The sequence below is a fragment of the Chenopodium quinoa genome, unplaced genomic scaffold (genome assembly GCF_001683475.1).
Source record: "Chenopodium quinoa cultivar QQ74 unplaced genomic scaffold, ASM168347v1, whole genome shotgun sequence".
Lineage (NCBI taxonomy): Eukaryota > Viridiplantae > Streptophyta > Magnoliopsida > Caryophyllales > Amaranthaceae > Chenopodium > Chenopodium quinoa.
In genome coordinates this window covers 3,284,008-3,305,369 of record NW_018742461.1, presented here as the reverse complement: position 1 = coordinate 3,305,369, position 21,362 = coordinate 3,284,008, and the positions used below count along the sequence as shown (strand labels likewise).

General features: G+C 35.0%; 3 protein-coding genes across 5 annotated transcripts; 2 read left to right on the top strand and 1 right to left on the bottom strand.

Annotated features, from left to right (window-relative positions):
- Positions 1–1,675: 1,675 nt before the first annotated feature.
- On the bottom strand, positions 1,676–5,216 carry LOC110718771 (leucine-rich repeat receptor-like serine/threonine-protein kinase BAM1). The gene has a single exon (XM_021897670.1). It carries the CDS (start codon positions 5,085–5,087, stop codon positions 3,912–3,914), a length of 1,176 nt encoding a protein of 391 aa, XP_021753362.1. The 5' UTR covers positions 5,088–5,216; the 3' UTR covers positions 1,676–3,911.
- Positions 5,217–10,662: 5,446 nt separating this feature from the next.
- LOC110718774 lies at positions 10,663–14,088 on the top strand. 3 transcript variants are annotated; one of them, XM_021897675.1, is made up of 5 exons: positions 10,663–10,868; positions 12,195–12,292; positions 12,685–12,755; positions 13,380–13,514; positions 13,631–14,088. In XM_021897675.1, the coding sequence occupies exons 1-4, from the start codon at positions 10,804–10,806 to the stop codon at positions 13,482–13,484; spliced, it is 339 nt and encodes a 112-aa protein (XP_021753367.1). In that variant the 5' UTR covers positions 10,663–10,803; the 3' UTR covers positions 13,485–13,514; positions 13,631–14,088. The 3 variants fall into 3 exon arrangements, with proteins under 3 accessions (XP_021753367.1, XP_021753366.1, XP_021753365.1); XM_021897674.1 differs by having other exon boundaries at positions 13,611–14,088; XM_021897673.1 differs by having other exon boundaries at positions 13,380–14,088.
- Positions 14,089–15,709: 1,621 nt separating this feature from the next.
- LOC110718772 (kynurenine formamidase-like) lies at positions 15,710–21,117 on the top strand. Its single transcript, XM_021897671.1, has 7 exons — positions 15,710–16,186; positions 16,447–16,491; positions 17,669–17,741; positions 19,276–19,373; positions 19,781–19,851; positions 20,482–20,617; positions 20,711–21,117. The coding sequence occupies exons 1-6, from the start codon at positions 15,778–15,780 to the stop codon at positions 20,605–20,607; spliced, it is 822 nt and encodes a 273-aa protein (XP_021753363.1). The 5' UTR covers positions 15,710–15,777; the 3' UTR covers positions 20,608–20,617; positions 20,711–21,117.
- Positions 21,118–21,362: the final 245 nt, after the last annotated feature.

The window sequence follows — 21,362 nt, the reverse complement described above, 5'->3', positions numbered from 1 at the left end:
CTAAGTCTAACTGACAATCAAACTATGCAATAGATCTGATAAACAAAATTTACAGTATAGTTGAATATTGGTCATTTTATTTTATCCAAGATTAATACTGTAAAATAAATTAATTACTCCGTATCATATGATCGATCAAACTACTACCTGGCGTTTAAGTAATTAACAACATATCTGGACAGAAATATTTGGTTTTATATTTGGACCCACCATTATTTAATTGTTTTTGGCGTTTAATAGTTTTTTGCATTTGCATGGATGACATGCGATGCTGTTACTAGTCTGCTACTACCGACATTTACCCAACTTGACAACTGTGTGAATCTTTGTTTTTCTAGATGCTCAACTATATATACTACTCTTAGTAATAATTCGTATTTCTTCCGTTAGTTGTTGAATACGGATTATAGTTTAACATTTATTTTTCGCGAATATCACATTTTTTTTATGAATATTTTTAAAAAAAAACTAAGAAATTGTTGCAAAATATAATTGGATTAGTGTTAATGTATAATTCAAGTCTCACTTTTTTACCTTTTTTTTTTTTTTTTTTTTTGTAATGATATTAAATTACATAAAAAATATATATATATACTTCATAGTAGTAATCAAACTTATGTATTGACTAGTGACTACTATGTTGATTACATACATACATTATGTTACTCAATCAATAAATTAAATTGTATGCTATATTGATATTGCTAACACAAAGATCGCCAAAAGACAACTTGTTTTATATTCTATCATTTGATTAAAAGGTATAGGTAGGCATAATTTTAGCAAAGGTGATTACTTTAGAAAAATTGAATATATTCTTTATATCATACAATTAAATTAGATGACCAAGTGTTGTGCAGTGCACTCGTAAGGTTGTGTCTAGGTTTTATTTTAGTGTATTGTCATGCACGTACTCATGCTAATTTTGTACCTCATTGTGCTTCATTCACGTTCGAACCCAGCAGCAACAAAAATTGTGGTCCAACACGTGTCGAACAGTGTTTACCTAGCTTGTACCCATGTTGTATACTGTAAGATAGATCGACCAATTTGGTGCCATCTTTAAGATCAATTCGTAAAATGATTCGGACTAGCTTAAAAGTAGTAGCGTATAATAAAATTTACAACATAAAATAAAAATTAATGTATAAGAAAAAAAGACTTTTAAAGAAACAAGGAATTAAGGAACATGAAAATAAAACATTAGCTAGATCTCAAAAGGGGAATAGACAAGTGAAATTGTTTTGACTGATTATTCCCTTTTTTTTACAAGGACTAATTATTCCCTAATCCCTACACTATTGTGAAAACTTGGGCAATGGACATACATATACATGTATCATGTTTATTTCTTCTATCTACTAATTTGTACTCCGCTATCTACATATTCCTTCGTCTCTAAAAAGCTATCATAACCTAAAAAAAGTATTTATAGATAAGATTCAATCTCTAATTTGATTTTTACAGCTATTACTTAGGTCAAATTTACTCCTCAAACACATTAATTGACAATCTTAAATTGACTAAGAGATCGAACAATTTCATGCGGCAACTAATAATGAAAATACAACATGTGTAAACTTAGGCTGTGATTATAAATAGAAATCTAATTATAGCTAATTAGCTATAATCTGGTCATAATATTTTTTTAATATCCCTAGTAAACGGTTCATGGTTTGGTCACAAATATCAAATTTAGTAAAGCATTGCTTACACATACACATACACTGCCCTTGTAATATAGATCTCATAAATTTTGTCATTGCACTTTTTTTTTCTTTTTTTTCTTTTTTTTTTTTTTTTAAACAAAGAGAACTATATAAATAAAAGCAGAATTACAACCTAAGAGAGCTAAACAATACACCTAAGCAAACCCTCATATACATAGGACTTGCTACTAACTATTATAGGAAGAACGAAGAGAATAAAATACTTAAAAAGTCTTGCAGCATACCAATAGCTGCGGAGCCTGGATAACCAAGAGGATCGTACCACATCCACATTGAGGACCAAGAGAAGCCAAATGAACTGAAATAGTCGAGACGGACCAAGAGCGCAGGACATAATCATTAAAGAAACCCAAAACTGGCACTGACACCGAAGAAAACTCATGATGGAAGTTGTTGGAAGATGGAGAAACCGGAAATTGAATGCACCCTGTTGCTGAAGAACGAACCTTTGACACCATTCGTTCCACTCATAGGGGTTGAAAAGCATAGTTGCATCCTAGGAGTTTGGGAACAAGACCAATAGAGTTGTATGCTTTAACGACTCTACAATGAGAAACCGTGCATCCAAATGCAGGTTCTCTTCTTGCAATTCTACCAAGAGAAAATGCGAGAAAATGGAAGATTTTGCTTACCCGAAACACTAAAAATAGCTGGGGAGCCTTCTTCAAGATTTTGATTAACATCAATGACTGACTTTGTCATCACCAAGACTAACAAAGGGATGATAGCAATTGTATGAATGCCCATATCATCCCATAACCAAGCGACAAGAGCAGCATACCAAACTCCTCCCTCAAAACCACTCTCCTCCTGCAAACTCCAAATGTAGGGAAAATCATCCACCTGCGCAAATAATTCCACCCCCTGTAAAACTAAGTGAACTATCAGGGGAATATATCCATACCCCGACAAGGCTACCAAAAGGACCACCAACCCAACCAACAATGGATCGGATTGCTTAACCTTACAACTCTTAAAACCGACCAACAAGGCTCCAAAGACAACGACAACACTCCGATAACTTCCCAAATTAGAACAAATCTATGGGAATCTGACTCATGATCAAACAGAGAAAGAGAATTATTTAAAAACAAAAACCAAATCAACAAAACAAGCAACTTATACAATAACAACATGACTAAACTAAGGCAAACCAAGAACAACAATTTTTTTTTAAAAAAAAAAACAAGCACACAAACTAATTATAACGTGAGGTAACAGGAAATACAATGAGAAGCCGGAAAAATCTCATTAGCAGAATCCAATCCTAACACCAAGAACAATCGTCAAGGGTAACTCAATAAGAACCCCTCACTGAACCTAACCTTGGAAACGCGAGGAAACCCTAGCCTTAACTTCACCTTAACCGTCGAGAAATCAATTAACGGACTTTCTTTCGACGGCGGCGTTAAGAATAGCCTTTGGTTCTTGATTCATTAAGCCAAAAAACACCCAACGATACACCGAATTGATGAAACCACCGAAAAGGACGAAGAAAGAGGCTTTGCAAATTCGTTGTTCACCTCACCAATAGACAAAAAAACGAAAATTAAATGGAAAAAAAAGAGAGTAACGGATGGATGGGACTCGCCAGCGATGGCTAGGCAAAGCCTGCGCCAGTCACCAACAAGCAGAGCCCGAAAGAGGGAAAGCGGTGATAAGATAGAGAGAGAATGAAAGGGGAAGTGGTATTTTGGAAACTTGTTTTTGCCATTGCACAATTTGTTTTACTAGTATTTTTGTGATTTTAAGTTTTTAAGATGATAATTGCCAAACTTCTTAATGAAGAAAATACTATAGATTTGATTATTGGAATAATCCTAATATACAAATTATTGTACACTTTTACAAAGTATCAAAGTACTACACTACACAAAAAGCTTCCTCTCATACAAAAAAAAAAAAAAAAAAAAAAAAAAAAAAGTGAAATGAAATAATCTACACGCGCATGCAAATTAGTTTATAACAGTCCCAAAGCACCACAAATCTCAACCGTCCACGTAAGCTTAAAAAACACACAATCTCCCTCCTCACCTCATCAATGGCCAAAATCACATTTCCCTGTCAGTGAGTAATTCACGCGCCACCTCAGCAAGTAGAAAGTCATTTATTCAAACAACATTTTTCAAAACAATAATAACAAAAAATTAATTAATTAATTTTCCCGACAAAATTGACTATTCAATTTTTGCCATGTCTTTTACCGCCGTAAACTTGCTTACACACTGACATCGGTTTTTGCAAAGGCAGGCATAGCTGCGACTTCGGTGGACACCCCCGCAGACAATTATCCCCCAAACTTCCGGCCACCGGAGATTCTTCTCCGGTACCGGAAAAGAATCCCGCCGGCGGAATCCCCGTCAAATAATTTCCATCAAGAAATAATCTCTTCAAATTACCCTTTTTGCCCAGCTCCAATGGGATTGGTCCACGTAAGCGGTTGTACCGTAACGAAAGTGAGGCTAATACAGGGTATTCAGTCAAATTCACAGGAAAATACCCTTCGATTTTGTTAAACCCCAAATCAACGGCTACTAATGAGTTGTATTTCCCGGGCTTCCAGATCTCGACACGTGTAAAACTGTTGTTCGAGAGGTTGATTTGTTGTAAACCCGGAAGTTGAAAGAACCATGATTGTAAAACTCCGGTGAACAAGTTAACACTGAGTTCGACCGTTTCAAGCTGAGTCAACTCGGAGAAGGAAGATTTTGAGATTGACCCGGAAAGCGAGTTTGATTTAATTGCAAGTTCGATGAGATTAGGGGGTAATTTGGGGAGATTACCGGAGAATTTGTTGAAGCTAAGGTCAAGCCTGGTCAAATGAGAGAGAAAAGGGAGAGTGTTAGGGAGGGGACCAGTGAGGAAATTAGCAGAAAGGTCAAGCTCTTGAAGAGATTTAAGGGATGAGATAGAAGAAGGAAGAGGGCCAGAAAAGGAATTTGATCTAAGAGTGAGCTGTTGGAGGAGAGAGAGGGAGGAGAGAGAAGGTGGGATTGAGCCATGGAATGAGTTTTGACCGAGGTCAAGGATGATGAGTTGGGTGAGTTGCGAGATGAGTGGTGTGAGTGTGCCTGAGTAGCCGACTGAGTCGAGTGTGATTGAGGTGACTCGATTGGATGAGCAGGAGAGTCCGCAAATGAAGTGGGTTGTTATGGGTTTGGAGCATGGGTCGGAGGAGAAGTCCCAGCTTGAGAGGCAGGAGGAGGGAGGGATTGTTGAGGGGGTGATGGAGGATTTTAATGATTTTAACGCGCCGATGTCGGCGGGGGCGGTGGTGGAGAGGGAGAATGGGAGGTCAAGGAATAGAAATAGGAGGGAGAGGAGGTGGTAGAGGTGGCGGTGGGGTTTAAGCATCATGAGGGAGTTTTAGTGGAAGAAATGAAAGAATAAGGTGATGTGGTGTATTAATATATAATGGGGTTCAATTTCACTTTTATAGGAGCATTTCTCTTCTCTTCTTTCAATTCTTGTCGTATCTTCTAACTACTCCGTACCCACTGTATCTATTTGTTTATCTTTAAAAATTCCATGAGTAACAGTAATGTTTTAAAATTTTGAGCACAAACTATCACTAATTTATAAGAAACGAAAAATTATGTGAAATTTGAAAATCGTGAAGAGAAAATTGAGGCAAACAAATAGAAACAAAGAAAGTATGTTGCAATAATGAGACATCACATGTTAATTCATCAAGATATTGATTCATTTATCGACATCAAATTTTCATACTTCCTCTATTTATTTGCATAACTTTTGTAAATGCAGAGTTTTAAGCAATTTTTGGAGTAAAGAAATATAGAGAGAAAAAAATAAAAAGAGCCCATATAATAGGAGAGAGATAAAAAATTATTATTAAAAGAAAAAATAATACATCTAAAGTGATAGAAAAAAATGTTGCATTTAATAAAAATGAAGGAAGTACATCGTTATCTTTGACAATAAACAAAACTTTGAAAAAGGGATTTAAAAAAATATTTATAGAACTAGGTGGAATGCACTAAAATCTAGGCCAATAATGTGTTGTATAGATGGTTAAGTGTAATGAGAACCGGAGGTTGGGGCTTGAGGACAGAGTTAGTTGAATGTAACAACCAAATTATATCCGATTGTTCTTGTGGGTCATGACTCATCATTCATGGCATTATACAAGGTTGGTATTGTGGAGGATGTTCTGGTTTCTGATCATTTCTTTTATGCATGTGTTTAAAGTTTTTATGCTGAATTTTACTAATGGTGGATGATTATTAAACTTGTTAAGATAATTACACTCCGTATTTAGGTATAAAGAGATCTCGCATTGAAATAATGTTGTATTTAGTTTAAGTCAATTTGGGCTTAAAATGATCATTTTAGACTTTAGTCATATCTTCACTTAATTTTAGTAGGCTAAACTTAAGCTACATTACCATTTGAAATTGAAACCAAAATCTAAGTTCTTTGAATTAATCTTATTATTCGTCCATCCATCTAAGTATTGACTAGTAACATGTTTAGTTTTCAACATCATGATCAATAACCGCATTAATAGATCAATTTCATTTATGTAAAGTGTCATGCTATAACAACTAGAGATCGAAGACATCAAAATGAAAATAACTTATCATTCTCTCAACAAATTGAACTTTAATTAATGAAAACTTTGAATATATTGTAAATTACATTTAATTATAGCCCCTTTTTAATAATATATATACTACGTATAAGGAATCATTATTAGCAGCCTATGTTAGTGTATCCTCTTTAGAAGCTACATTTTGTTGTTGTTGTTGTTGAAGTATGTAACATTCATATTATCTTAAGCTAGTTGACAAAAGAATAATCAACTATATATAGTCATTAATTAACAACTCCTAAATAGGGCAATTATCCATATAAACAAAAGCAAAACTCGTAGAACCATGGGAATCATCTCTTTTACAATCATTAATCAATTTGTTAACAGCTGTTGGATGACCTGTTGTTGGAAATGGTGCTATAATTTAATCTTCAAAAACAAGGATTTTCAAACGTAAGTCAAATAAAGTAACAATGTGTACATATTTGTATGTGTTTCCTGGTCCAAGCGATACAAAAGCATATGATTGTCACTAAAATAAATGCATGGTCGTGCACCATGTAATTAATGCATGGTATGTGCACCCGGGTGCAACATGTACACAGAACACCCGATTAAACAAAAAAAAAAAAGGTAGAAAGAACATTAGGTGTTTGAAAAATAACATGTTTGTTTTTAATAAAAAACATGCATTACTAAAGAACATAAAGACATTACAAAAAGAACATGATAAAAATTTTACGGCAATTTTATAAAATGCCACTGAGTACTTAAAAAATTCACCAAATGCCATCGTGTTTTTCAAAATTCACCAAATGCCACTGAGGTTTAGTACAATATCACCAAATTCCATTTCCGTTAGTTGACCGTTAGTATCCATTAGCTAACCGTTAGTTGACCCCACCACTTGCCACATGTCACCTTCTGATTGGTCCCTTTTTAAAAATAAAAATATTTTTTTTTTTAAAAAAAAAAACCAAAAAAAATTAAAAAATTAAAAAAAAAACAGAAAAAAAAAAATCACCTCAACAACACCACCCTTATTACCCCAACCAAAACCATCTACCCAGCCACCATTGCCTCCACCAACCCCGCCAATTGATCTGAAACCACCACCCCCATCACTAGAATTGAAACCACCACCCCACCCCCACCTCCAAAACCCCACTCCCACCTGGAACCCTAACCCCCACCTAAATCGAAACCACCCTAACTCGCCCCTACCTGAACCGAAAACGCCCTCACTCGCCTCCACGTGAACCGAAGACGCCTTCACTTGCCCCAACCTGAACCAAAATTGCCCTTCACTAGAACCCTAACACCCACCCGAGGTGACGTTGGCTGGGTGATTGTGTTGCTCTCGATTATATGGGAGGAGCAATTAGTAGGTACCGGGGTTGTTCAAATGTTGTTGCATTAATTGGAGTGTTGTCGCAGACTCACGGTGGCTGAAGTTGTTGCAAGCTGGGCGATGATAACGACGGGTTAGGTATAATGGTGGCATTTGGTGGCCGATACTAGGAGTGAGGTTGTTGTTGTTGCAAATTCGCTGGGCAAAGGTGGTGACCGCCGAAATAACCCCCCTCCCCTTCTCCTCCTCTTTCCCGTCGCGACCCGCTGAGGACTTCAAACCCCAGATTTCGAAACTCACAAATTCGCCGGCGAAGCCCACCCTTCCACACTGACGAAGCCCCACCCTTCCCCTTCCCTTTTCCAATTTCGACCACCCCAATCCATCTACAGTGATGAAGGGGCGAGAAAGAGGAAAGAGGCGAGGGATTGTGCCACCATGGCTACGGTCGAAGGGGTGGGGTTTTGGGGTGGTGGAGGAAGGGGGGTGGGGTTTCGCGGGTTAGGGGGTCGCGACGGGATAGGGGAGGGGTTGCCGGCGGCCGGCGCGCCTCCTGGTGCTAGCCCCGGTGGCAAGGGGTGGTGGTGGCTAGGGTTATGGGGTGGGCAGGGGGATCGACGGCAGGGAGGAGGTGGTGGCTGGCCACCTCCGAGTTCCTTTTTTTTTTTAAAAAAAAAAAAATATTTTTATTGTTTTTTTTGTTATTTTTTATTATTTTTTAAAATATTTTTTTTTTGAATTTTTGTTTAATTATTTTTAATTTTAAAAACGGACCAATCAGAAGGTGACACGTGGCAAGTGGTGGGGTCAACTAACGGGCACTGACGGTCAACTAACGAAAATGGCATATGGTGATATTGTACTAAACCTCAGTGGCATTTGGTGAATTTTGAAAAACGCGATGGCATTTGATGAATTTTTTAAGTACTCGGTGACATTTCATGAAATTGCCGAAAAATTTATTAAAATTTCATGAAATATTACACATTGCCGGAATTTTTTTTTACCATAGATATCATTTCCTCAAAAATAGTTTTCACTCTCTCCAAAAATTCAACTTTCCATAATAATTTTAGTTTTCTCTCTCTAAAATTATTTTCAACTAAAAATAATTCAATATTTCATTTTCAAATTAAATTTTAAATTTCAAATTTCAAAATTCAAAATAACATATGTTTTTTTTTTTTTTGAAAGGCACAAATAACATATGTTAAAAGAACATAAATTAAAGAACATACGTTAAAGAACATGCGTTAAAGAACTCATTACCTCAAAAGAACATACGAGCCAGTAAAAAAAAAAAAAAAAAAAAAAAAGAACATACGAGCCAAATTTAAAGAACATATTTTGTATTATTTAAACCCAAAAAACATATTTAATCAACATATGTTAAAGAAAATAAGTATATAAGAACATATTAAACATGTATAGGTATGTTCTTTGTCATACACGATATGTTCTTTGTCAAATAACAATATCTTCTTTCCGCCTTCTGGGTGCACCATGCGCATGGTGTACCCGAGCGTACAATACTATTTTCACACTTTAATATGTGCGGCTAAGCGGCTTATATACTTGTATATTACTACTCGGTATGTAGTACTTTTGGGAGTAAGACATTTGCTTAGTTGTGGACTTGCTATGAAGCACTTCCTAGGATCACCTGGAATCGGGAAGAGAGCTCTAACCACTTGATCTATCCCTCACTCTCAGCTATGAAGCAATTTAAGTAATCTAATACTTCTATTAGATTATGCACCGTACCATATGGGCTTAAAAGCTAGTCAGCAATATGAACGAAGTGGCTAATAGAGGACTATTGAATTTTGGTACTCGGGTGAGACGGCTTATTGATCGGATAACTAATAATAATATTACAAGTATAAGGTAATTATGCATGCATAAGTTGGAGTACGATAATTTATTGTGAGATCAAGGTGACTATTCAATAACAGTAAGACATAATCTTTTAAATATCTACTTCCGCTTATTATTTTGATGCTAAGATATACATACGAAATATAATTAATAGGATATAGATTGGTAGTGTAAGGTTTGAGTTTTTATATATCGGCATAGATAAAATAGATGGTACACGCAACAAAGATTACAAATACGGAGTTAATGATCAACATAGTACTGTAACAAAACTCATATGTTGCCTACCAAACTTCTAAGTTCTACTTGTAAATCGTTGCAATCGACTACTCGAGTAGTCGATCGAGTGAGCTAAAGTTAAAGATTGGACTGCATTGCTTGGGCCTACATGCATTGTTTGGGCCTGGACCGTGTAGTTCAACACCCATAACAGCCATAAATTATAAGCGCGCATGTTTCGAAAATTATTCAATGTAGTATTTATATGTCAAATCACTAAAATGTAGAATTTTTTTTTTTTTTTTTTTCGACGGGACTAATATGTATGATTGTAAGTGTATGATTGTAAGTGTTTGTTTGATTAATGTCATATGGAAAAAAAATCATGGAATTTTACACCTTTTTAAATTGTGATTTACTCCGTAGTTCTTATAATCTAATTTATTTAATAGAACATGAGGTATTTTGTGATGAATGAAGCATGAGATTATTTGACATTTGAGTGTTTTGGATCATGTTCTCACTAGGTCCAAACAATTTAGGTTAGGTTATGTTAGGAAATTTAAGTCTTTAAATAATGAAAAAAAAATCTTTGAGTCAATTAGATTTACCATGTCTGAGCTATACAACTTATGTAAGGCCACTTGTGACAAAATTTAATCTCAAATACTAAAAATAGACTAATGGACTAGTAGTCAATTCTTAAGAATATCCTAATTAAATTTTGCATGAAAACCAAATTTTTTTCAACATCAAATATGTTAACATAATTTTCCCTTATTTCATGAAAAATGAATTCAGATAAGGTCAAATAAATTTTGACAAGATAAATACAGAAAAAATAAGTTTTAATAAGGGTTATCCAACTCCAAAGGGCTTCTTTTCCAATTTCCTACTTAGCTTTGTCGTTTTTGCTAGTCTCTTCTCCATTACCTTTGTGTCCACCAAGGGTAGAGCAGCAAAAAAGAGAATTGTTTTGGGGGAGGGGGGTTGATATCCATTAATTTCGTTGCTGAAATGTATAATAGACTGATGGCATTGTAAACATTATTCTTTTTACAGCAAGTGTGATGAAATCTCTACACATTCCTAAAGGAGTTCGCCGCGTTCTTTTCAGAACTTTAAACACAGACAGGTGAAATTGATACCTGTTGTTTCTTTCTGCTGGCATATGTGATCATCTATTAGGGTTTTTTTTTTTTTTTTTTTTTTATATATATATATATATATTTTTTAAAACTAAACTTATTTGATTATTACTGTACTTATTAGGTATTTTTTTTCATAGCCATTTCCCATAGTAAAAGGAACATGAACACAAGAATGAAATATTGGGTGATTATTATAGGGATGGCTGCACCTTCATTGCCTCTTGGGTTTTGTTGTTCTGTACTTCATGCGCATGTAAGAATTGCTAGAGATAACATTACATCAAGTTTCATCCTGCATTATGGCTGTAAATTGGGTTGTCGCGGGCTCCTAATTGTCTTGTGGATGTCATTCTAATGGAGATGCCAACTTTGGCATCCAACTAACCTCCCAAATCTATCATCAATTTTCATTGCAATCACTTCACACATTATTTTTCACAATGTCCTTTCCCTAAGTAGTTACATGGCAATTAAAAGCATCATAACTCGACTTGCCAGGCTGTTGCCTTTTGGCATGTGATGTGGAATCTTAGTTGCTTCTCTGTGTAAGTTGTTATAAGGGCTGTATATGTAGGCTATCACAACTGAAATGAGTTGACATATTTATTGCCCTTGGAAAAATACCAATGCCTATGGACTGATGGAAACCTTAGTGGGAGCCACTTCATTAAGTTTAAATAATCAGCTGGGTTATTGTTGCAAATTTGCTGATCTGACTTATTGCTTTGTATAAGCCACTTCACGCATCTTATAAGGGGTAATATACTGTATTTGTTCTAACTTAAATTTAATAATTTTTGTTGGAGTCATGTCAAAATGGTCCTATTGCCTATTGTGGCCTATCTTCTTGCTTGATGCCACCCAATTGAGATGGGTAAGGAATTTTGGGTTGGTGGTGCTTCAGAGTTTTTATTAGGATTATGAGTAGATGAATAATATTGTCACCTAATATGCTTCATAAAAAATCTGGGTGGTAGCATAGATAATTGTACTCGAAATCAAAAGGACAACTATAGAACTTGTTGATAGGCTGATAGCTTTTAGTCTTGCTGATACATTTAATTGATCGTTAGTCTTGTAGAAAGTGTGAATCACAGATTTTAATCTCAGTCAAATGATAGTTGCTGGGTGAAAATTTCTCCTCATTTATTCACAGTGTTATAAAATGCTTTTATTGTCTTTCTTTCTCTAGTCTAAGCTACTGAAGCTTCTAGTTATGTCTTTGACACTTTCTTCATTTTGTGTCTTCTGCTGATGCTTTGTCCCAAGGTTACTATAAATTATAAAATTTATAATTCTTCTCATTCTAGGCGCCTTATGTTTCAAAAAGAGTTTGATTCTAGCTATGTGGGATTCATGGAGGATGGTGCTCAATGGTTGAAAGATAATACAGACATCAAGCTTGTTGGTAAGTTTTCCTTATACTAATTCCTAATCACTTTATCAGTCAAAGTATCATCCCTGTTAAAATAACATGTCAAGTCATGGCTTTTAGTTGGAAAATAATTTTCCTGACATAGCTATTTGATTATATAGTTTTGGCAAGCAGAATCAAACATATAAAGTCGAATCATCTAAGTTCGTGATACTTTGTTCTAGTTGGCTAGTTGCATATAATATTGGCTAATGAGACCTCAGCGATGGTTGGATATATATTAGATGGTGATAATTGTTGTTTTTTGACCTTTTGAATTTTGGTGCATTGAGATGCTAATAAAAGAACATTGCTGAAAATTAAACTGTGTAGGAAAGTTGTATTCTCTACTTCAGATGGAACTAATAACCATGCTGGCATTGTAGGTATCGACTATTTATCTGCTGCTGCGTTTGATGACTTGGCTCCTTCCCATCTTGTTTTCCTTAAAAGCAGGGTAAGAGCCTACTTCAAATATTCTTAGCTAGTCACACATACTTTAATACTTACATATATTAGAACTTCTTATTATAACTTTGAGGCTGCAACATTGTAATATTGACAAGGATTTAAGGATGAAAGCAGTGTATGGTGCCTTCACTTCATGCCTTTTAAAACATTCGAAAGGAAAGGCAAGATGAGACAATACAAAAGGGATTTGTTATTTTGGATAAACAAAGGAAGTATGAAGATGTAAATACCCAAAAGCGTTGCCACATGCTCTTCAAAACAACCATTGCCTTACTGATAATTCAACTTAACTTTTGATAATTTAATATTGAAACAGTATAGCTGGCATGACTCAAACTTTATTGGGGGTAATAACTTTTTGGCCTAGGATAGATTCTTGCCCACTTATATGGTTTGGTCTTAACAATTGTTCAATCATCTTCCCAACTATAGCATTCTATCTGCTGCAACATGCACTTAAGCTCTCATCTATTGATTCCAATCAAAATTTTTGTATTGTTTATGAGTTGCTTGTCTCTGTGCTGCTTACTTTTGTGTACACTTGCCTTCTCTTTTCAAGTCAATAGTCAGTAGGAATAACACTGATCATACTCATCTTGTCATGCTGCAGGAAATTATTCTAGTCGAAGCTCTGAAGCTGGATAATGTCCCTGCAGGAATGTATAATGTGCATTGCTTGCCTCCACGATTGTCTGTTGCTGGGGGGCACCTATAAGATGCATTCTAATAAAGTGATGCTTCCACTGTAAGTGGATTCCGCCGCTGCATTGGTTTTGTTGGAGGTCCTATTATTGTTTTGATGCCCTCTTCACCTTGTTTATATGCACATGATTTTGTTAAGGTGAATCTCAAACTTGACAGAGCATTTCCAGTGTGTGGAGCTGTGGACTATGGATTAGGGATGGGTTTCTGGAAATGGAATGTGGTAAGGCTGGTAACTGATGGCTGTAAGAGATCGAAGAGATTATATACGTTGTGCCACGTTACGTTACAGTAGACTTGCTATGATGAACAGTCAAGATCTTGTATTGTTTCTACATAAAGCCATCTGCTGGCTAACTTCTGTGGATGCAGATTGGATTAGATTGATCTTGTTTTTAATCTATTCCAAAATAGTGGATGCTTAATTTGAAGTAATAAAAAACATTTTAAATTGATCAGAACAGAACAATCTCTAATAGATATCCTAATTCTACCATTCTTTTTTCCATTGTATTCTTGTATTCTGCATGTACAGTGATCAGGGTGATGGTACCTTGTTTCCATGAATTCCATCTATTGTACCCTCTTCGTCAATAAATAACAATCTCATTTTACAATTTTACCTTTAAACTTTGGTCAATGTTTGATTAAAACTAATCAGAGCAATCTTTAAAAATTTCAGCATGGGTTACTTTTTCTTTTTAATAGTGAATTTTGACTTTTTGCATCATTCATAAGTTTGTTATAAAAAAAGTGTTTTTTATTTGCCCAAAGTTGAGTGCATAAGACTCAAGAATATATTCTTTTACCCACAAAATTTAAACGATTGGATAGAATTTTAAAAATTAATTGATGTTTCATAAGCTTAATAATGATTTATATTGAATAATATATAAGTTATTGACTAAAGTTAGGCTCAACTATGATACCCTTACACTCTTTAGAATATTACATAAAATATACAAGTATAAATGATATGGGTATGGGACAAATTGTATTAGAAAGTAGACCTTAAGAGCTTTCCAACGATATATAATAAGCCTAATTCCGACTTCGCAATCAAAAGTTATGGGTTTTGAAAAACTAGACTTTTTACGGGAGTGGAATCGTTAGAATCAGTGTAGAAAACCGATTCCATCGATTCTATAAGCGATTCTACCGACGATTTAAAACGTTTGGGTGGATTGGGATTGTAAAATCGTACATCGTAAAATCGTACACGATTCTACGATCCGAATCGCGATTTTAATAACAATGTCGTGACCTCAAAGTAACAAGGTGAGTTCCCCACTAACTTCACCAAGTTTTGCTACATATATGTAAGTAAAATGCAAGCGTACGAATATGATTTTAAGTGTTTATTTGATTGATATAAAATTTACACCTTTTGCTATTTACTATGTAGTCCATACTATCCAATTTTCGAAATACATAGTACTTATAATGGGAGGTGTCCATACTATCCAATTTTCGAAAAACATAATACTTATAACGGAAGGTGTTTTGTGATGGAGTATGAGATCATGTGACATCTGAGTGTTTCAAATCATGTTCAATATGGGTCCAAACAATTTAGGATAGGTTAGGTAACTTAAGTTTTTAAATAATACTGAGTACTCTCTAATTTTCAAATTGATTACCAATTAGGCAATTACTCGTAGCTTCTTATTGAAAATTAGTACTCCATAAATCTCAACCTTATTTTAATACCTTATGACTCATATCAGCATTGCGAAATTCCAGTATGAAAAAACTTGAAGAAATAGTGTCTTCAAGCCAATTAGTTTTACCATGTCCTAGCTACACAAATTATAGTCTCATTTGTGACAAAATTTAATCTCAAAAAGTCTTCATTAACGGTCAAAAGAATAGACTAGACTAATGGACTACTAGTCAATTCTTATCAATTCTTACTAATATCTTAATTAATTTTTGCTTAAAAACAATTTTGCATTCAACTTCAATAATAAGTTCAATTGTTTACCTTATTTTCTTTCATTTAACGAAAAATGAATTATGATAAGGTCAAATAAGTTTTGATAAGATAAATTCAAGAAAAATAAGTTTTGATAAAAACTAATAAGGGTTTATTCAACTCCAAATTACAACTACTCATATATTCAGATAAGATTAATAAATTGGCTTCAAAAAGATAAGATTAATAAATTCAGATAAGTCACCGAGTATTGTAATTCAGATAAGATAAATTAAGTCTTTAAATACTTAGTAGTAAAACAGTAATTCTCCCAACTCCGAACAACTTCAACTCCAAACAACTTCAGTCTTTTCCCACCAACTCTCTCGCCATGAATCACCAACTCCATCTCCTCCTCATCTTCACCACCGCAACCCTCTTTCTCTCCGCCACCTTCTCCGCCGCAACAACCTCCGCATACCCCTCTTCGTACGGCGAAGAATCATGCGGATTCTTCGGCGCCGCCGTAACCCCGGAAAGAAGGGAAACTTACGGTAATGGACGAATTATCGACATTACCCACCTTATACAGCCAGATATGCCGGCGTTTGAATCTTCCGATGGTGTTGGTCAGTTCATTTGGCTTGTTAAGAGTATGAAAAATGGTTCCATCGCTAACAATTCCGAGATGAAAATCGCCTCTCATACTGGGACCCACGTTGATGCTCCTAGTCATTTCTATGATGATTATTTGGATGCTGGGTTTAATATTGATTCCCTCGACCTTGATGTTCTTAATGGTATACTTTTGATTTTTAAGTTTCTTTGGTGGGTTGATGATTATTATTATCGAGATGTCGTATGACTATTTATTAATGGTGTTTCTCGTGTTCCCTGTTGATATGGGGATTAAATTAGATGATGGTTATATTTAGTTGCTTATGATTAGTTGATTTTTTGGGTAGTGTTTCAGTTAATGATTATGATGATGCGGAGTATTATTAATTGGTTGTTGATTTTCTTATTTGTACTGTCTACTGTGTTTTGTTGCTGATTACAGGTCCTGCACTATTGGTTGACGTACCAAGAGATAGCAACATAACTGGTACTGTTTTTAAGTTCAAAGTTTTCTTTGTTTGCTATTTACTTCAGTACTTGTTGGTTTGTGATCTTCATTTGTTGTGAAAATGATTAATTTGTTTAAAAGGTTGTTAGTTGTTAGTTCCTCCGTTCCTATAATATTGCAATAAGGATGAAATTACGCATCCACATTTTATATGTCAAATATCTATAATAATTGTGTAAAAGTTGATACTGTGAAAGTTATTTTTATGAGATGAATCTAACAAGACCCCAAGTGACTATATTTTGCTTAACGTATAAATCATATTATATGGTTAAACAAGAGTGATGAATAGTGCAAAAAGTCCATTTTTGCAATATTATTAGAGCGGAGGAAGTACTTGTTAGGCTGTAAGTTGCATTTTCTGGGATGATTATTGTTAAAGATCAGTTAATTTAAGGTGGGAATTCGGATTGTCGAAAGTAAAGTCACTAGGATGAGTATTCCTGCACCCTTGGTTGATTTATCAATACCAAGGGATAGCAATAAGGCATACACAGGTTTTGAGATTGAACTTTGATGTTAGTTGCTCTTTATACTTACAACGAAAAAATCATAGCATTATATCAATTTTTTAAAAGAGATATTAGCTGATAAAGTTATATCCTAATGGATTTGCGTGCATTATATGTAAGTATTATGAAATAGAGGGGTTAAGTAATGATTCTTGTAACTTCTGTTTGTAAGCTGTTTACTGCAGTACCTGTAGAGATGTCAGTCTTTACAATCTTAAGTCATTTTCTGAAAATAATTGCCATTATTCTTCTATTAGAATGATGTGTAATCATAAACTCATTAATTTTTTTTTTAAAGAAGTATTTATTTAGTCTTGGAACTAAAGAGGATGATGTCAAAAATAGTTTAGGCGGGATATTTTTTCATTAGAAGTTGACATGTTTCCCTTAATGATGTTAGCATGGCTTGTTTTATTAATAATTAATAGATTAGTCTTACATCGCTTTTGATCAGTGCTTATTGACTCCGCATAGTTTTACAGCGTCCTGTATCATGTTTGTTTCCTTTGTGAATTCCTGAATGCATGGACTTTCTGTAGCATTTGAAATGATATATTGCATATTCTGTTATTAGGAAGCTAATCAAGCTAGGGCTTTGAAATGGATTAATAGACTGATGGGATTGTGAACATTTTTTGTTACAGCAAGTGTGATGAAATCTCTACACATTCCTAAAGGAGTACGTCGGGTTCTTTTCAGAACATTAAACACAGACAGGTAAAATTGATACCTGCTGTTTCTTTCTGCTGGCATATGTGATCATCTATTAGCTTTTCTCTTTTGAAGTTATTAAATTACTAGGCATTCTTTCCATAGCCATTCCTCATAGTTATAGGAACATGTACACAAGAATGGAATATTGGGTGTTTATTATAGGGATAGCTGAATTTTCATTGCCTTTTGGTGTGCGCAATAAAGAAATGCCAGAGATAACTTATGACCAAATTTCATCCTACATTATGCTTGCAAACTGTATTGCTGTGGGCTGCATAATTGTGTAGGAATTTCCTGGCATTCTGTCATGTGGAGGTCTTTCTATTGGAGATGTCAACTATGGTATCTAAGTATCTAACTAACCTCCCAAATCTTATCAATTTTCATTGCAATCACTTCGCACATTATTTCTTCACAAGACCATTCCCTTGAGTATATTGCAATTATGAAGCATCACAACTCGCCTTGCCAGGTTGTTTTTTTGGCATGTGATGTGGAGACTTGGTTGCTTCTGTGCATAAGTCTGTTTTAAGGACCGTATTATAAGCTATCACAACTGAAATGGGTTGATATATTTATTGCCCTTGGTGAAGCCTATTGACTGACGGAAACCTTGGTGGGAGCCACTTCATTAAGTTTTATGAGCTGGGTTATTGGTGCATATTGTTGCTTTGTATCAGCCACTTCACACACCTCGTAAAGGGTTATATACTGTGTTTTCGCTAACTTTTAGTTCATAAGTTTCGCTGGAGTCATGTCAAAAAGCATTGGCACTATTGTGGCCTATCTTCTTGCTTGATGCACCCAATTGGGATAGGTGAGGGGTTTTGTTTGGTGGTGGTCCAGAGTTTTTATTAGGATTCTGAGTAGATGAAAAATATTGTCACTTAGCTGATTATGTAATCCACCCTCCCCTCTGGCCCCTTCCTTGTCTGGTCAAAAAGCAAAGAAAAAAAAAAAAAATCTTGGGGAAAAGAAGCTCTGAAATCATTGCATGTTTTGGGTTTGTCTTAGTCAAGCTTGTAGTGCCTGGCTCAAGTGTTATTATCATTTCTTTCTGCTTTAAGCATAGTGCTTTAGCAGCTAGACCAGGCAAGTAGGTCTGCTAACTGTCCAACTGGGTATACACTTTTATTACTCTAGCAGACTTATAACTTGGTACCTAATAAGCTTCATAGAAAATATGGGTGTTAGCATAGATTATTGTACTCCGAATTAAAAGGACAGCTATAGAACTTGTTGAAAACTTTTAGTCTTGTTAAATTTAACTGATCGTGAGTCCTGTAGAAATTGTGAATCAAAGATTGTATTTCCAGTCAAGTGATAGTTTTCTGGGTAAAAATTTCTCATGTATTCACAATGTTATTGATTGCTCTCTCTCTCTCTCTCCCTCCAAGTTACTGAAGCTAGGATCTAATGATATCCGTGACAATTTTAGCTGGAAATTTCCTCTTTTTTTTTTGTCTTCTGTTGATGCTTTGTCCCAAGGACCCAAGGTTACTATTTATAATGAAATTTATAATTCTTCTCATTCTAGGCGCCTTATGTTCAAAAAGGAGTTTGATACTAGCTATGTGGGTTTCATGGAGGATGGTGCTCAATGGTTGAAAGATAATACAGACATCAAACTTGTTGGTAAGTTTTTACTGTATGATTTTACCACCCCTTCAGTCCTTATACTTACTCCTAATCACTAATCAGTCAAAGTATTATCTCTGTTAAATTAATGTGTCAAGTCATGGCATGTTTTCCTTACAAAGCTATTTGATTATGTAGTTTATCTTGTGCTTGAGGCAAGCCGAATCAACAATATTAGGCCATATCACTTACATTCGTGATAATTTGTTCTAGTTGCATATTATTTTGGCTTTTGAGACCTCAGCAATGGCTTGATAGATATTAGATGGTGATTGTTGTTGTTTTACATTTTGAAGTTTGGTGTATTGAGATGCTTATAAAAGAACATTACTGAAAATTTAACTATGTAGGGAAGTTAAAATTCTCTACTTAAGATGGAACTAATAATCTTGTTGGCATTGTAGGTATCGACTATCTATCTGCTGCTGCGTATGATGACTTGGCTCCTTCTCATCTTGTTTTCCTTGAAAGCAGGGTAAGAGCCTACTTCAAATTTTTTTTAGTAGGTGACATGCTTGCATTCAGTTAAACTTCTTATTATAGCTTTGAGGGTGGATCCTTGGAACATTGTAATATTTGTGATAAGGACTTAAGGAGGAAAGCAGTGTATGGGGTCTTCATGTTATTCCTTTTAAAACTCTGGAAAGGAAAGGCAAGATCTAGTGAAGTGTCACACAAGGGGATTGTTGTATAAAAATGTAAATGCCCAAGAGTGTTGCCAAGCTCCTCAAAATAATTGCTACTTTATACTGATAATTCAACTAAACTTGTGACTGGATTTAATATAGAAATCAGTCAAGCTGGGATGAACATCGTGTCTAATTGGGAAATAAATTTTCGGCCTATATTTTTATAGAAGGATAAATTCTTGCCACTAATATGGCTTGGTATTAACAGATGTTCAATCATCTTCCCAAATCCCAACTATAGCATTCTCATATGCTGCAACGTGCAATTAAATTCTCTTCTATTGATCCGAAACAAGAGAATTTGTATTGTTTATGAGTTCCTTGTCTCTGTGCTTTTTACCTTTAAGTACATATGCCTTCTCTTTTTTAAGTCAATAGTTAGTAGGAATAACACTGATCATCTTGTCATGCTGCAGGAAATTATTCTAGTCGAAGCTCTAAAGCTGGATAATGTCCCTGCAGGAATGTATAATGTGCATTGCTTGCCTCCACGGCTGTCTGTTGCTGAGGGGGCACCTATAAGATGCATTCTAATAAAGTGATGCTTCCACTGTAAGTAGATTCCTCTGCGTTGGATTTGCTGGAGTTCCTATTATTGTTTTGATGCCCCCTTCACCTTATTTATATGCACATGATTTTGTTCAGGTGAATCTCCAACTTGACAGAGCATTTCTGATGTGTGGAGTTGTGGACTATGGATTCAGGGATGGGTTTCTGGAAGTGGAATGTGGTAAGGCTGGTAACTGATGGTTGCAAGTGATCGAAGAGATTATATATGTTGTGCCATGTTACGTTGCAGTAGATATTGTGTCATGACATATTATTGTAAATTGGTTATGTATTTAGCCAGGTTTCGACCAACACCCAAAATGGCAGACTTGCTGTGATGAACACAAAACAGGGTCTTGTATTGTTTCTACATAAAGCCATCTGCTGGCTAACTTCTTTGGATGCAAATTGGATTAGATTGATCTTGATTTTAATCTATTCCAGAATAGTGGATTATAAATTTGGAATAAGAAATTAAGAATACCATTTAAATCACATCTTAATTTTATCATTCTTTTTATTTTCAGTGTATCCTTGTGGTTTGCATGTACAGTAATCAGGATGGTGAAACCTTGTTTTCAACTAGTATACCCCATCCGTACCTACATAATCACCTCATTTTACAATTTTACACTTAACGACGGTCAAAGTTTGATTACAACTAATCTGATCAAAAATTGAAAATTTTAACATGGCTTACCTTTTTTTTAAGTGTATTTTGAATTCTTGACGTTTTGGTCCTTTTAAT